The sequence below is a fragment of the Martes martes genome (genome assembly GCF_963455335.1).
Source record: "Martes martes genome assembly, chromosome: 1".
Taxonomy (NCBI): Eukaryota; Metazoa; Chordata; class Mammalia; order Carnivora; family Mustelidae; genus Martes; species Martes martes.
In genome coordinates, this window is record NC_137888.1 from 191,635,779 (window position 1) to 191,652,087 (window position 16,309).

The 16,309-nt window shown below is 37.5% G+C and overlaps 1 protein-coding gene across 1 annotated transcript; it reads left to right on the forward strand.

Annotated features, from left to right (window-relative positions):
• Positions 1 to 12,874: 12,874 nt before the first annotated feature.
• Positions 12,875 to 15,717, forward strand: HESX1 (HESX homeobox 1). Its single transcript, XM_080803062.1, has 4 exons — positions 12,875 to 13,683; positions 14,287 to 14,486; positions 14,769 to 14,870; positions 14,967 to 15,717. The coding sequence occupies exons 1-4, from the start codon at positions 13,461 to 13,463 to the stop codon at positions 15,063 to 15,065; spliced, it is 624 nt and encodes a 207-aa protein (XP_080659188.1). The 5' UTR covers positions 12,875 to 13,460; the 3' UTR covers positions 15,066 to 15,717.
• Positions 15,718 to 16,309: the final 592 nt, after the last annotated feature.

Here is a 16,309-nt window from a genome sequence, read left to right on the forward strand (position 1 = left end):
AACCCCCACACAGAGAGTGGTTAAGTGTGGGGGGGTGCACAGAGGTCAGAACCCAAGCAGGGAGAGAAGGCCTCTGTGCATGAGGAAGTACCTAGGACAGATTATGGGTGCTCTAGTGGAGTAAGGAAGGTTTCTATGTAGCATGGCATGAGATGTCAGAGCTCCCTCCCTCAGAGGGAGTAGGGCATCTCTTCAGAGAGAGGGAGGTAACCATGCAAGTTTGGTTACATAGGGGGATACATCAGATAAGTAAATATCTTGAGGATAATGGAAACCAGGTTTCTTACTGTCAGAGAAGGGAGTTGACAAATATGGAAAGGGAGAAAATCAGAGTGAACTTTTTGGTGTTAGTTTGGAATTACATGCATACCTTATTTTTTTGTGTTTTGGCCTTTTAAATTTAAATTCAGTTAATTAACATCTAGTGTCTTATTAGTTTCAGAGGTAGAGTTCAGGGATTCATCAGTGTTATGTAACACCCAGTTCTCATTACATCACATGCCCTCCTTAATGCCCATCACCCAGTTACCCCATCCCCCTACCTTCCTCCCCTCCGGCATCCCTCAGTTTGTTTCCTGTGATTAAGAGTCTCTTATGATTTATCTCCCTCTCTGATTTCATTTTGTTTTAATTTTTTCTTAAATTCCTCATATCAGTGAGATCATGTGATAATTGTCTTTCTCTGACTGACTTATTTCGCTCAGCATAATACCCTCTAGTTCCATCTATGTCATTGCAAATGGCAAGATTTCATTTTTTTATGGCTGAGCAGTATTTCATTGTGTTTACTGTATATACCACATCTTCTTTATCATTCATATGTGGATGGATATCTGGACTCCTTCCCTAGTTTGACTATTGTGGACATTGCTACTATAAACATTGGGTGCAAGTACCCCTTTGGATCGCTACATTTGTATCCTTGGGGTAAATACCCAGTAGTGCGATTGCTGGGTTGTAGGGTAGCTCTATTTTCAACGTTCTGAGGAACATCCATACTGTGGGAAAGCATCTTAATTAAATGCTCAGAGTTAAACATCATATGGGACAGATAAAAGTCATGTTCTATCTGATAGCAAATAATGAAAAGAAAAAAGCATCATTTCTGTGACATCCTGCCAAAGATGCTTAACCTGAATCTAATCACAAGGAAACATCAAACAAAGCTTAAGTGTAGGATATTCCATAAAGTAGCTGACTGTGACCTTCAAAAGCGTCCAGGTCATGAAAAATCATGGAACTACTAAGCATTTGTTGCTGATTGAATGAGACTAGAGAGACACAACTGAAGACAATGTGTGATTCTGAACTGTATCCTTTTACTGTAAATTATGCTATTTGGGACAATGGTGAAACCTGAATGGAGTTTGATGGTTAGAGGATAGTCATAAATCAGTGTTAATTTCCCAACTTAGATGCTTTTCTTGTGAGTGTGTAGGAGAATGTTCTTGCTTGCAGGAAAAACACACTGAAGTATGCAGGGGTGATGAAGCATCATATCAGCAACTACTTCAAATGATTGGAGAGAAAAAAGTTTGCACTGTACTTATGACTTTTCCTTAGGTTTGAGATTGCTTCAGAATTATATACAAAATATTTAAAAATGAAAATGAAAACTGGTAATAGTTAAAATCATGAATAGACCAATGACACAATACATTACTGAATTATGGTTTCCTTAGAATTTTTCAAATTCTAAAGAGAGATTATTAAGTGAATAGATGTCATGGCCATGAAAGAGTTTGTGGGAAAGGGATAAGACTTTGAGGCACTCAAAATATTCCAGGGATCATTTCTGCTCTTCTCTGTCCCTGTCCCCCAAAGACTTTCTACTTCAGTGGGGACCCAAACACCTTTGAGAATTCTCAGATAGTACCCATGTGGAAGGATTCATAAGTAACCGTGACGGCTACCTCATTTGGTTATAACCTTTGAGAAATATGTATTTATTTTAAGACAATTCCACTAATATCTGAGTTGTTAGACTATTTCAGAAGTCTTCTAGTACTAAAATGACCTCACTTATTTAGGTTATGTGTGTGAGGTATACAATAATAATGTTTGTTATTCTAGATAAATTTAGCCCCTAAAGTATTTTTATTTTATTTTTTTAAATGATTTATTTATTTAAAGGGAGAAAGGGAATGCTTACAAACATGAGTTGGGGGAAGGGCAGAGGGAGAGGGAGAGAGAATCTCAAGCAGAATCCGCACTGAGCGCAGGACCCCAAGATCAATCCCACAACCCCAAGATCACAACCTGAGCCAAAATCAAGAGTTGGATGCTTAACTGGTTGCACCACCTTGGGCCCTGTATTTTTAGAATGTTTCTCACTTTACATTTCATGCTGCCAATCGTCATTAGTATTTTACCTTCTCATTCTGAAAACTATTTTAATTCTGAGGTCATTCAGTTTGCTATGTACCTGCTCATTTGTTTATATGATTAGAAATACAGTTTGCAAGTTATAAACTCTCCTTCATCTATATTCTCTTCTGGGTTAATGACGTCATTATCCAACTGGTCACCTAAGCTAGAAATATGGGAATCACATTAACTTCTTCCCTCCACCTCCCCTCAACACACACACACACACACACACACACACATCCCTACACCTGATTGACCTTAAGTTATGTTGCTTTTCCTGAAATATCTCTGCGTCAAAACATTTCTGAAAAGCCTTCATAATAACATTAGTAATGGTAATAAATTATAGCAAATATTTTATTTATTTTTTAAGGATTATTTATTTATTTGACAGACAGCGATCACAAGCAGGCAGGGAGGCAGGCAGAGAGAGAGTATGGGAAGCAGGCTCCCTGTGCTGAGCACAGAGCCCGACACAGAGCTCGATCCCAGGACTCTGGGATCATGACCTGAGCCGAAGGCAGAGGCTTTAACCCACTTAGCCACCCAGGTGCTCCCTATAGCAAACATTTTAATGTTTACTATGTACCAGGCACTATTCCAAGGGCTTTGCAAGTTATCTCACTTGATCCTCAATTAGATAATATAATTATCCCCATTTTGCTATAGAGGAAACTGAGCACAAGGAGGCTAAGTGACGTGCCCAAGGTCACACAGCTAAAAAGACCAGGCACTGGAATTTGGACCCAGGTAGTTTGATACAAGAGTTGGGCTCTTACCCATTCTCAGTCCTGCTCACTCTCAACCAAACAGATTTGGGCCCTTTTCTGCTTTCATAAGCTCTTGTGCATATATCTTTATTATATTCTTACATTGAAATTTTGTATTTATATATTGGTATTCCTAAAATACTAAGAATTTTATTATTTATATTTATAAAAGTAGAGGGAGGGATGCCTGGCTGGCTTGGTCTGTAGAGCATGCAACTCTTAATCTTGGGGTTGTGAGTTCAAGCCCCACATTGAGTGAAGAGATTTCTTAAAAAAATAAAACCTCAAGGGGTGCCTGGGTAGCTCGGTGGGTTAAGCCTCTGCCTTCAGCTCAGGTCATGATCTCAGGGTCCTGGGATGGAGCCCTGCATCAGGCTCCCTGCTCAGCGGGTATCCTGCTTCCCCCCCTCTCTCTGTCTGCCTCTCTGCCTACTTGTGATCTCTCTCTCTCTGTGTCAAATAAATAAATAAAATCTTTAAAAACAATTTAAAAAAACTAAAAAAAAACATACAGTAGAGAGAATAATGAATCCACATTATTATACCTCTATTCATTAGACATAATAAATCCACATACACACATCACTCCAATTCAACACTTAAACATCTTGCAACACTTGCTCTAATTTTCTTTGTTTTCTTGTTTTCCTGAAGTATTGTAAAGCAAAACCCAGACATCTTGAAATTTTACCTATAAATTTTAATGTAGCATATTTTTTACAAGGATTTTATTTACTTGTTTGTTTGTTTGTTTGTTTTTACAGAACCATCATCACAATCTCACACCTAACAAAGTTAGTTACTATCCTCTTGATCATCAGTTTCTTGAGGATAGAAACCATTGGAGCTCCTGGTTACCTCATGCTCCCTTGATATATGCTGGAGATTAATAAATGTTTGTTGTGATTCAATAAGTTTTTTTTTTTAAGTTAATAAGAACCATAACATTCATGCTCCAGAAGCAGTGTTTTAGCAACCATCAAGTCTTCAGGTTAACTGACAACTCTCATTTCATCTGCAATGGTTAGTTAGATTAAATGGCACTAAAGTGTTGGCCTTTGAGTATTGTATCTGAGGATAACCTGAGTCTGATTTAGCCTAGGTCTGAATTTTCTTGTTCCCACTGTCACTCGGGGGAGAAAGACTAGACTGAGTGGGAGTGTCCATTGGTAAAGATTTCTTAGAAGGAAATACGATAGCATCCACCAAAAAATAATATACTCTTCAAAGAAATTTTTCGTGGAAATACTCCTGCATGTATGCTAAAATATAAGTACAAGGTATTCATTGCTATAATGTTTTACTATAATTTAAAAAGTTGGAGACAACCCTAAGTGCCCATTATCAGAGATATAATTCGATAAATTATGGTTTATGCACCTGACGGAGTGCCGAGCAGTTACTGAAGAGTGAGGTAGAACTGTATGGGCTGACACAGTGTCATTGTCAATGTCAGGGAGGACTGTGGAACAATACGTATGTCTGACTCCGTGTAGACAAAAATATGTGTGTGCACATCTGCCTGTTATATCAAGGAATTTCAAAAAAGCAGGAAGCAGAGGCATAAACTGTTAGTAATCGTAGCCATTAGTAGGTTGGGGAGTAAAAATGGGGTAGAATTGAAGGAGATAATCATATCTTACTCTATGTACTGTGATAGTGAATGAATCTTTGAGAAATAAAAATACATTTGTGTTTCAGGTGATTTTATATGAAAATTTTAAAATCAAGGGCACAAGCTCAGCAAGGAATCTGCTTGAGATTCTCTCCCTCTGCCTCTCCTCCCCTCTCTTTTTCTCTCTTTCTAAAATAAATGAAATAAATAAATCTTTTAAAAAAATGAAGTCGGGGGGCGCCTGGGTGGCTCAGTGGGTTAAAGCCTCTGCCTTCGGCTCAGGTCATGATCCCAGGGTCCTGGGATCGAGCCCCACATCGGGCTCTCTGCTCAGCAGGGAGTCTGCTTCCTCCTCTCTCTCTGCCTGCCTCTCTGCCTACTTGTGATCTCTGTCGGTCAAATAAATAAATAAAATCTTTAAAAAAAAAAAAAGAAAGAAAAGAAATGACTAAATGTCACAGCTGTGAACTGTTTGTTCAACATGACTCAGAAGTTTTTTATTCTAAACTCAGACTTTTAATTTTTCTTATTTAAGGAGAATTGATACACAATGTTATAGTTTCAGCGCATATAAGCTCTGATTTTTAAAACAAATTCCCCATCTCCCTTCTTATTACATTTTAGTTATGGAATGCCAAAACATCCTCTAATTTGTGGATTACACTGGAGTGATACATGAGTAGTTCATGAGAAATTGGGACTACCTTAACACATTAAACAACAACAATCGCAAGCCTACAGCATTTACATTGCCTGTCCCGTTTACAAGTCCCCTCTCCCTAGTCCCACCTATCCATCTATCCATCCATTTGTTCACTCATTCAACAAATATTTTATTGAATGTCTACTTTGTCACTGTTTTAGGAGATACTGAAGGTGAAAGCAAAAAGTTATTTTATTTTAGAAAATACATTTTAATGTTTAAAAAAATGCAGTCTCAAATAGAACAGTGTAATTCCTGTGCAAAAGTAAGGGACAAGTGTCATTAAAGCTTTGCTTACTGCATTTCACAGAACATGAGCATAATAATTGTATGGCTGATCTGTAAAACTCTGTTAAAGTACCTAAGACATTGAGCATTTTTCCTGATGTTAATGATTTGGGAGTTAATTGAAATACACAGTTAGAAAATAAAGTGTTAGCAAATCCTGGGTAGATTTATAAATTACTAAAACAAAACAAAACATAAACCTCTCGATTTTTATTTCACCTTGTACATATAGATGTTTAAAATGTAGACTGTCCAATTTTATGAGTCCTAGAATCTTCTTTTCAGTGTCAGTGTGTCAGGCTTTTATTTCTTACATCAAAATAAGTGTTAAAAGGTACTGAGGGGCGCCTGGGTGGCTCAGTGGGTTAAAGCCTCCACCTTCGGCTCAGGTCATGATCTCAGGGTCCTGGGATCAAGTCCCGCGTCAGGCGCTCTGCTGGGCGGGGAGCCTGCTTCCTCCTCTCTCTCTCTCTGCCTGCCTCTCTGCCTACTTGTGATCTCTGTCTGTCAAATAAATGAATAAAAATCTTTAAAATAAATAAATAAATAAGATACTGAGGATGGGGCACCTGGGTGGTCCAGTCAGTTAAGTGTCTCACTCTTGATTTTGGTTCAGGTCATGATCTCAGGGTTGTGAGATCAAGCCCTGCTTTGAGCTCCGTGCTGGGCTTGGAGACTGCTTAAGATTCTCTCTCTCCCTGTCCTTCGGCCCTTCCCCCCACCCTTTCTCCCTCTCTCTCAAAAAACCAAAAAACCAGATAGGGTCACCTGGGTGGCTCAGTTAGTTAAGCCTCTGCCTTTAGCTCAGGTCACGATCTTGGAGTCCCAGGCCTGAGCCCAGCACTGGGCTCCCTGCTCAGTGGTTATTCTGCTTCTCCCTCTGCCCCTCACCCTGCTCATGCACTCTCTCAAACAAATAAAATCTTTTTAAAAAGATAAAAAATAAATTAATTAAATAAAAAATTAAAAAAAGAAATATTGAGGATATACCATATTCACTCACAACGCTTTCCTTAATATATCAGTACCCTTTGATATTTATATCATGAGATCATTGATGAACATATTACAGTGGCCACTAATCAATAAAATCAGTAGACAGGGAATTTGGAGACCAAAAATCGGAGGAGGCAAGTCTCTGCTGCTGGCTAGTTGGTGGCAGTTTACAACTGAACTCTCAGTTTCTGTTTTCTCAGCCACAAAAGAGTAGAGGATTTGTGAAAGGATTAAATGCAAATATTTTAAATGCCTTAGAAGCTATAAAGCACTGTAGATATTTTGTGTTTCTATTCATTACAACATTACTCTAGATAAATGGTATTTATTAGAAACCAAAAGTAGACATATTAGTGGTGGAACACTATCCCCCTGTCAGAAACAAAACAAGGAGGTTTCTTTTCATCATCACTGTTTTCAACACTGTTCTGTACTTCTGCAAGACCAGTGCTCTAACCACTGAGCTGTGGAGCCTATCCAACACTGTTCTGTACTTCTAGACCAGTGTTGTCCAACAGAACTTTCTGCAGTGATGGAAATGTTCTGTCTGTGCTGTCAAACATGGTAGCCACTGACCACATGTGCTATCTAAATTTAAACAACTTACAATAAAACTAAATTTAAAATTCGTTTCCTCAGTTGCACTAGTTACATTTCAAGTGTTCATTAGCCACATGTGTCTAGTAGCTATCATATTGAATAGTGCAAATATAAAACATTTACATCACCTTAGAAAATTCTACTGGATTAGGAGTTATTTGGTCTACAAATATAATGTTTAATAATCACATATCCATCCATCTATTTATTTTTATAAATAAATGCATTTTAAAGCAAATTGCAGACATATGTATTTCTCTCCTAAATTTTTCAGCATGCATATCATTAACTACAGTTCAATACTGATTTATGTTTTAATTGATAAAATTTTATATACAGTGAAGGGGACAAATCTTTTTAAAGAGTACCAATCAATGAATATTGATTAGATACCTATATCTATGTACTACAAACCCTAACAAGATCTAGAACATTGCCATAACCCCCCAAGTTTCCTGATTCTGCATCCCATTCAGTCCCCACCTCCACCTCTGCTTTCTGATTTTTTTCAATACAAACTAATTTCATCTGTTCTTAAACACCACATAAATGAAATCATACTATAAATATTCTTTTGTATAAGGCTTCTTTGACTTAGCATAAGGTGTTTACATTCATCTAGGTTGTTACATATATTGGTATTATATACCTCTACATTGCTGAGTTAAAGTCAATTGTATAGGGGTGCCTGGGTGGCTCAGTGGGTTAAAGCCTCTGCCTTCAGCTCTGGTCATGATCTCAGGGTCCTGGGATGGAGCCCCACATCGGGCTCTCTGCTCAACAGGGAGCCTGCTTCCCTTCCTCTTTCTCTGCCTGCCTCTCTGCCTGCTTGTGATCTCTGTCTGTCAAATAAATAAATAAATAAATCTTTAAAAAAAAAATAAAATAAAGTTAATTGTATAACTATGCCATAGTTAGTTTATCTACTTCCCTGTTGATAGACACCTAGTTGCCAATTTTGGATATTATGTGAATATTCTTGTGCAAAACTTTTCCTAGACATATGTTTACATTTTTCTAAGAATGGAATTGCTGGGTCATGACAGGCATATGTTTAATTGTTTGTTGCTAACATATAAATTAAGTTGATTTTTGTGTATTTACCTATATTGTATGATTTTGCTAAATATATGATAAAATATTGCTAATTTACTTAATAGGTTTTTTCTACCTCTAAAAAGGGCATTTCTGTCTCCATTTATGCTAATAACGAAGTAGCTTCTATTGTATCTACCTTCCCAAAGATACAGTGTATAAACCCTGGACAAAAAAAATTTTTCTTTTTTTTACAAAATATTTTTTTTTTTAGGGGCACCTGGGTGGCTCCGTGGGTTAAAGCTTCTGCCTTCAGCTCAGGTCATGATCTCAGGGTTCAGGGATGGAGCCCCACATTGGGCTCTCTGCTCAGCAGGAAGCCTGCTTCCCCCCCTCTCTCTGTCTGCCTGCCTCTCTGCCTACTTGTGATCTCTGTCTGTCAAATAAATAAATAAAATCTTTTAAAATATATATATACACATATATATATTTTTTAAACTATCCGAAAGTACTGGAAAGTGGCCCCAAATAGGCAGAAACTGAGGAAGAGAAGACATTTAGAAGAGATGAATAGCACAGGGTGAGTTTTCCATTTTTATGACTTTTGTCTGAAAGCAGGCATCAGTCAATGCCACGTGAGAGGATCCACAATCTCTCTGGCTTAAGAAACCAAAGGAGGGAGTTCAGGGCAACCACAGCAGCTAGGAAGTGACAGAGAATCCTAGGAAGGAAAGATATAAAGAGAAAGGCCCCAAATGCTACATATACATTCTGCCCAAATCTCTAGCTGACTTCTGAATTTGGCATGCATTTGGAAAACACCAAACATCTCAGTTAATAAAATAATTGAACAAAAATTTCAACTGATGACAACCACAGAGAAGACAGAGTTTAGACACAGTTTGAGCACAGCCTGATAAAACAAACAAACAAACAAACAAACGAATGAATGAACAAACATCAACATTCTTCAGACAGACAAAATAGAACCCAGAGACTATAGATATCATTTACAGTGCCTAGGATATAATCCAAAATTGTTAGGTATACGAAGAACCTGGAAAACTTGTCCCATATTCACAAGAAAATGTGATACAGATGTTAGAATTAGCTGACAAGTTTTGAAAGCAGTTAGTATAAATATACTTAAGGACATAAATAAAAATATGCTCATAATGAAGGTACAGACCATATGCATCATTGGAGAAACAATAACTAAAAAGAGAACCAAATGTAACTTCTATTACTGAAAAATAAAATATCAGAAATATTTAGGCTTAATAGTATATGGGAGATGACAGAAGAGTCAGTGAACTTGAAGGTTTACCAATGAATATTACCTGAGCTGAAGAACATACAAGAAAAAAGCATTAAAAATAAAATTAACAGGGACGCCTGGGTGGCTCAGTTGGTTAAGCGGCTGCCTTCAGCTCAGGTCATGATCCCAGCGTCCTGGGATCGAGTCCCACATCGGGCTCCTTGCTTGGCAGGGAGCCTGCTTCTCCCTCTGCCTCTGCCTACCACTCTGTCTGCATGTGCTCGCTCTCTCTCTCTCTCTCTAACAAATAAATAAATTAAAAAAAAAAAAAAATTTTAAAAATAAAATTAACAGAGCCTCAGTAACCTGTGGGACAATATACAAAAATCTAGCATATGTGTAATCAAAATTACTGGAGAAATAGAAGATATGATAGAAAAGAAAAAAACCTTAAGATACTAGCACATGGAATATAGAAACATACAAAAATGATAATACCTTATGACTAAGTTAGGCTTTTCTCAGAAAGAAAAGGATTGCTTAACATTCAAATATCAATGTAATTTATCATTAATAGAAAAAAGAAGAAGAAAGTCATGTGATCACTCTGACGGAGGCAGAAAAATACTCATTCATGACCCAAAAAAATCAGCAAATTAGGTATAGAAGAAACTTCTGATAGAGGAATCTGATAGAGGACATCTATAAAAATTGTCAACATTTTATTTATTTATTTATTTATTTAGTACATTTACTTAAGTAATCTCTACACCCAATATATGAAAAACTCTTATTCTTGAAGAAACAACAATAAGGGGCATCGGAGTGGCTCAGTCGGTTAAGTGTGCGATTCTTGATTTTGGCTCAGGTCATGATCTCAGGGTCGTAAGATTGAGCCCTGGGTAGGGCTTGGCTCCACACTGGGCATGGACCATACTTAAGGTTCTTTCTCCCTCTCCTTCTTCCCCTCCTCCCCTTCATTTGCACATGCGTGCACACACTTTCTCTTTCTAAAAAAAAAAGAGAAAAAGAAAAAGAAAGTGAAAAAAGAAACAAGAACAACAAAATACCCTAATAAAAAAATGGGCTAAGGACATGCTATGGTCGGAATGCGTGTGTCCCGCCAAAATTCATATGTTGCATTCCTAATACCCTATGTGATGGTATTAGGAGGTGAAGGCCTCTGGGAGGTGACTGGGTCATAAGGGTGGAGCCCCCATGAATGGGATTATTGTCTTATAAGACATCCTGGGGAGTTCCCTAGCTCCTTCTGCCACACAAAGATAAGGAGAAATCTGCCACCTGGAAGAGAGCCCTCACCCAACCATGCCAGCGCCCTGATGACAGACTTCCAGCCTCTAGAACTGTGAGAAATAAGTTTCTCTTGTTTACCAGCTACTAACTCTGTGGTATATTGTTAGAGCATCCTGAACAAACTAAGACAGACATAAACCATCATCTCACAAAAGATGGAACACATATTGGCCAATAAACATGTGAAGAAATCAATCCCCAACTTTACTTGAAGGAATATAAAAGAAGCGGTAAGATTCTTTCATCCAGTATGAGCCAACCACTGTTTTTGGATGCCAGGGAGTGAACAAAACAGACAAAAATCCTGGAGATTGGAAACAGACAATAAAAAACAAACATAATAAACAGATACATAATGTAAAAAGGCAAAAGGCAGTAAATGGGAGAGGTTGAAATTTTGTTCACTCCTCTCAGTAAGTTTATCACTCTGAAGTGACCGTGTTCATTACTGAGATCTAGCACCTAGAACGGTGTGTGGCACATACTAAGTGCTCTATAAAATTTTGTTGAACGAATATATGAGAAAATGTTTCCTGGCATTTTTAGGGAAATTCTTTCCCACGTTTTATTTTCATCTACCATCCACATACAAAATGGTATTGTGTAAGTCCAGATAAAGTCAACTCAGACAGAGTAAAGATATTGCAATGTTCTTGGTGATCAAGAAGAAATCAGGGACTAGATTTGTGCTGGCATGTGCTGTAGCATCATTGTCACCTGTGCCTGGAGGGCACTGATCTGTCGGGGTATGGACATCAGGATCTCCACCTCCGGCACTGATGAGCCAGCTTACCTGGCTCACCTATTTCCTTTTTTCCATTCTTCTCTCGAGTTAACATATGAGATAATTTACTCACTTATAATTACTCATAATTATTGTTTGCTCCCCACCCCCACCTCACCCCATACCATTTGAGTTTCATGAAGGCAAGGATCCTATTCTGTTATTTCTGGTACTGAGTAGATGCTCAACCAATAGTGGAATGAATGGATGAATGAATGAATGTCTCAAAAGAGAGAAAGGAATCTGGGAAGGTCTCAAATTCTCGCTCTTCCTCCAAGTCTTGCCAGGGTAAGTTCACCCCCTCTTTGCACAGTCTACATTCCAAGACACTAGAGACAAAACCTCTATGGGGCATAAATATTTACTAGTTTGTTCATTCTCAGAATGACTTTACACCTCTGTTTACACACCCCTCCTTCTGTGTGCCTGTTGGTGTTTTGTATGTGAATCCTTTGTTCATTCTAGAGGTTGCTTAAGGGGGAATTTAGATTAATATCTGTGACATCATGATAGGACATGATAGGACAAAATGGGATGAAGTTGAGCTCCGTTCTGTAGAGGCTTTTTTCTCTGTAAGTGGAGACTATTTTTCCTCTTCCTGAAGAAAAATCTGGTAGTTGTTTAAATACTGGAGGAAGCTGAGCTCTTAAATTTATCATCGAGAAGGTACTGGAAAAAGGGAGGCAACAGAGTACAACAGCAGTAAAAGTACCACACATTTTGAGGGAGTGCCTACTTCAAAATTTTCCCAATTAGCAGCTGCCTTTCTCTCTTACTTTCAAATTTTCTTAGGATGATGAAATGAAAATACTCGGTTCTTGGTTATTTTTCACAAATCTTATTGTCTTCATGAAAACTTCCCAGGCCCTTAAAAAATCCACAGAGGGAAATTCTTTAGAAAACATAGTAAATCATGCTCTTTTCTTTGAAACAACTGTGGTAGGAAGAGAAATTCTTCCCTTTAGTTTGAAGAGTCATGTTTTTAAGTTGCTTGATGGTGGTTACATCTGATCTTCATATAAACTTGTATCTCTCTCATTTTTAAAAGGAAAGATGTGAGAATGGAATTAGCTCATTAATTATTTAAAATACTTGGTGCAACTGTTCCTTATGAATTAATCCGGGCACTTGGAAGACAATTACACTCAGTGTTAATAACATTGCCAACCTTTTCCAGTATGCTGCACTCCAAATACTATTGTGTTTTCATTGACAACATTCACTATTACATATGCATATGAAAAACAGGCATTTTTCATCGGAATTACCGTAATAGCATTAAGAGATTATTATTTTTTCCAATTTCCTTGGAAGAAAATTCACTTAAATTAGATTATTTATTACTTGACTGCTCTCCTATGTTTAGGTAACTGGAGTCCATGAAAGTATAAACTTCAGAATAAAAGGCATGATTTTATACATTAATGATTTCAAATAAAAGAGGAGTGCTAGTTTGTGCATCACTTCTTTTGAGAAAGTTAAGTCTGTGTTCTGCTTAGGAGAGATAACACTTTTTGTCCCTATAGGTGGCCCCCCTGGTGTAGCCATTAGTTGCTAATTACTTGCAAACAAATAAACAATTAACTCCTCAAGCTGCTGGCTGGGCGAGTGTTCATTGACATGCTAAAACTTTCTAAGACAGGATTTTAATTAGTGACGTTCTAAATCCAGCCCCCTTGTCTGCGGAGCCATAAGGTGAACTGCAGGAAGATCCCAGCCCTGTACACATGGGGCAGAGCCAGCCAAGAGGCAGGGAGAGGCCAGAGCTGTCGTTCCGGGCAACCCACTCGAGGATGGCTCCCAGTCTTCCGGAAGGTGCTCGGCTTGGGGAAAGCAAACCCTCGACCTGCTCCTTTTCAATTGAGAGCATTTTAGGACTGGACCAGAAGAAAGACTGTGTTCCTTCAATGAAACCCCACAGGCCCTGGGCCGACACCTGCGGCTCCTCAGGTAGGCCACCGCTTGGTTTTTAAAATTCTTTGTTGTTTTCGTCTGCAGCGTTTATTTTGGTCTTTATTCCATACGACACAGAGTTGGAGAAAAGCCACAATTTCATCGAATTACGTAACTCCAGAATGAGGACTTTGAATGCCTCCAGCTGAGTTCTATAGGAGATAAAAAGAATTATCAGCCTTAGATCCAAGTGGGTAAAGTTCATTCACAAGAAATGCAAGAACCTGCATTTATTTCGTAAGGTCTCTTTTATTTCACACATCAGATATTCTATGTTTTCAGTGAAAAATTAAAAAAAATTAAATTTTTTCACTGAAAAAATCAGAGACCAAAATGTTCTCTAGCACCAAGGCAGGATCTTTATTTTTGTTTGCTTCTTAGTTTTTGGTTGATGGGAAGTCGGTTCTCTTGTAAAACACAGAATTCCACTAGGAAAATTAAAGGCAAGTTCCTGATATTACTTCTTCTAGAACTTGGTGGAATACGGGATTGAACATCTAAGATGGAGTATATTTTTCTGTTGTTGTTGTTTTTCAACAGTCTCAGGAACTAATTTATTTCTTCATTGCAGCGGTTTTCTAATTATTTTTCTGTTTTTAGGGAAAGATGTTAACCTACGTGCGCATATCCCAAGCCTTCCCAATGGGATATCCTTCCCTTGTACTGTGGATCACCCAGTGCCAGAAGAAAGATTTTTGAAATACGAAAATTACTTCTCAGCCTCAGAAAGACTGTCGTTGGAAAGAGAGCTGAGTTGGTATCGAGGCCGGAGACCCAGAACTGCTTTTACTCAAAACCAGGTGGGAAGTTTTTTTCAACTAGTAATGATAATATAAAAAGGCTTTAACTGACACCCTATTGAGCAAAAACCCAATCACTTTGGGATCTCAGTTTGGAAGCCTTGTTATGAAACAATGACTTTCTGGAGTTGTTTTTTTTTAAACAGTTTCTGGATAGTCATTTTTTAAAAAGATATACATTAATTGCCTAAGATTTAAATGCAGTTGTTTTGCTATATAAAGTCCATTTTATGATAACATACCAAATATCAACGTTTTATATTACTATTTCCTTATTCTTAGATTGAAGTGTTGGAAAATGTCTTTAGAGTTAACTGCTATCCTGGCATTGACATCAGAGAAGACTTAGCTCGAAAACTGAATCTAGAGGAAGACAGAATCCAGGTAATTTTCCAATTTAGTTGTTACTTGTTATGATTGAAATGTTAATAATAATAAAATAATGTTTCTGAGATCTGTTGTATTTTTCCTTAATTTTAGATCTGGTTCCAAAATCGGCGTGCAAAGCTAAAAAGGTCTCATAGAGAATCACAGTTTCTAATGGCGAAAAAAAATTTCAACACGAATCTCCTGGAATAGATAGAAAACTAAACATGTGAGATACTCTTACAATTGCAGAACATGAAGAATCAATGGAAATAACAAGTGTTAAAAATGTGATGTTTTCTTTTCTGCATTTAATCTGAGTGTTGTCATTTTTTCCCTAAAATATATTGTAAATATTTACTGTTATAACATGGTACCTATTATACTTGGGCACTTTTAGTTACAATAAAGGCCTTTCCTATATATTTTAATAAAATTTTCAGAAAAAGCCAGCTATTTTTTAAGTGAATTTAATCTAATAAATGTTAAGCAAATTTAATCTAATAAATTAGTTCAGTAAAATCAGCAAACTCATGACTAGGTGATTCCACAAGCTGGATTCAATTTACAAAATAATTCAAGTAAAATAATCTGAAGAATGGCACAAAGATATGATCTGTTTCAATTACTTTTCTTCAAGTGCATTTTGAAACGGGATTATTAGTTTCTCTTGATTTCTGGCATAAAGCAGCAAAAATTTCTCACCATCTATCAATACAAATCCTTCTAGCATGCCAGTTTCAAGTTTTTGTTTGTTTTTTTTTAAGCAAAATCATTATGGGGAGGTAGAGATAGAAAGGTATCAGTTGTCATATTCATACATACATTGTAAAAAAATTCTAACTGGAAATAAATGCAAAATTTTAAAATATTTTCCTAGTTATTTAATGTTGTGTTTTAATAATGATCATCTGGCTTGTATCTGTTTCTAGTTTAGTGATTTCCACTCAACAGCGTATTTTGTGATTACAATGAATCATTGAGAGAGAAGGTGGAGTAACTGAACTGCCCTTTGTATGTGCTAGGACATCGTTGCTGGAAATAATCAGGGCACTTGTTTGGGACAAAAACTATGTATTTTCCCTGCATTTGCCATTGTACTTGCCTGTTAAAGATGGGAACAGGTAAGATGCACCACAAGAAGGAAATCCTACCACTGGATGTCTGGGTATTTGTTTTCTAGCTAATTAGTGGAAGACCCAAGTGGCTGTTCTCTTTGAAATGTTTGCTGGAGGACTTTGACTTGGTCTCCTGGAAACTATATTTCAGCTGCGCTCATTGAGCTGAATTCTCCCTTCCCTTCATCTTTCCTGCTCCTCTGTCCTCTTCTCTCCCCGTGGAAGATTCTTGTGGAATTATTGAGTGTCTACCCACTAGACACAATTTTGTTTACTTGTTTGTATGAGAAAGAGGAGAGGGAGTTTGCATATTATCACTGAGGAAAAGTGAGGTGACTC

What these genes read in the sequence shown, in the direction of transcription:
- HESX1 (XM_080803062.1), top strand. Translation starts at nt 13,461, where the DNA reads ATGGGGCAGAGCCAGCCAAGAGGCAGGGAGAGGCCAGAGCTGTCGTTC. An exon ending in CTGCTTTTACTCAAAACCAG is followed by an intron (nt 14,487 to 14,768) that starts GTGGGAAGTTTT and finishes CCTTATTCTTAG; the next exon opens with ATTGAAGTGTTGGAAAATGT. An exon ending in TAGAGGAAGACAGAATCCAG is followed by an intron (nt 14,871 to 14,966) that starts GTAATTTTCCAA and finishes CCTTAATTTTAG; the next exon opens with ATCTGGTTCCAAAATCGGCG.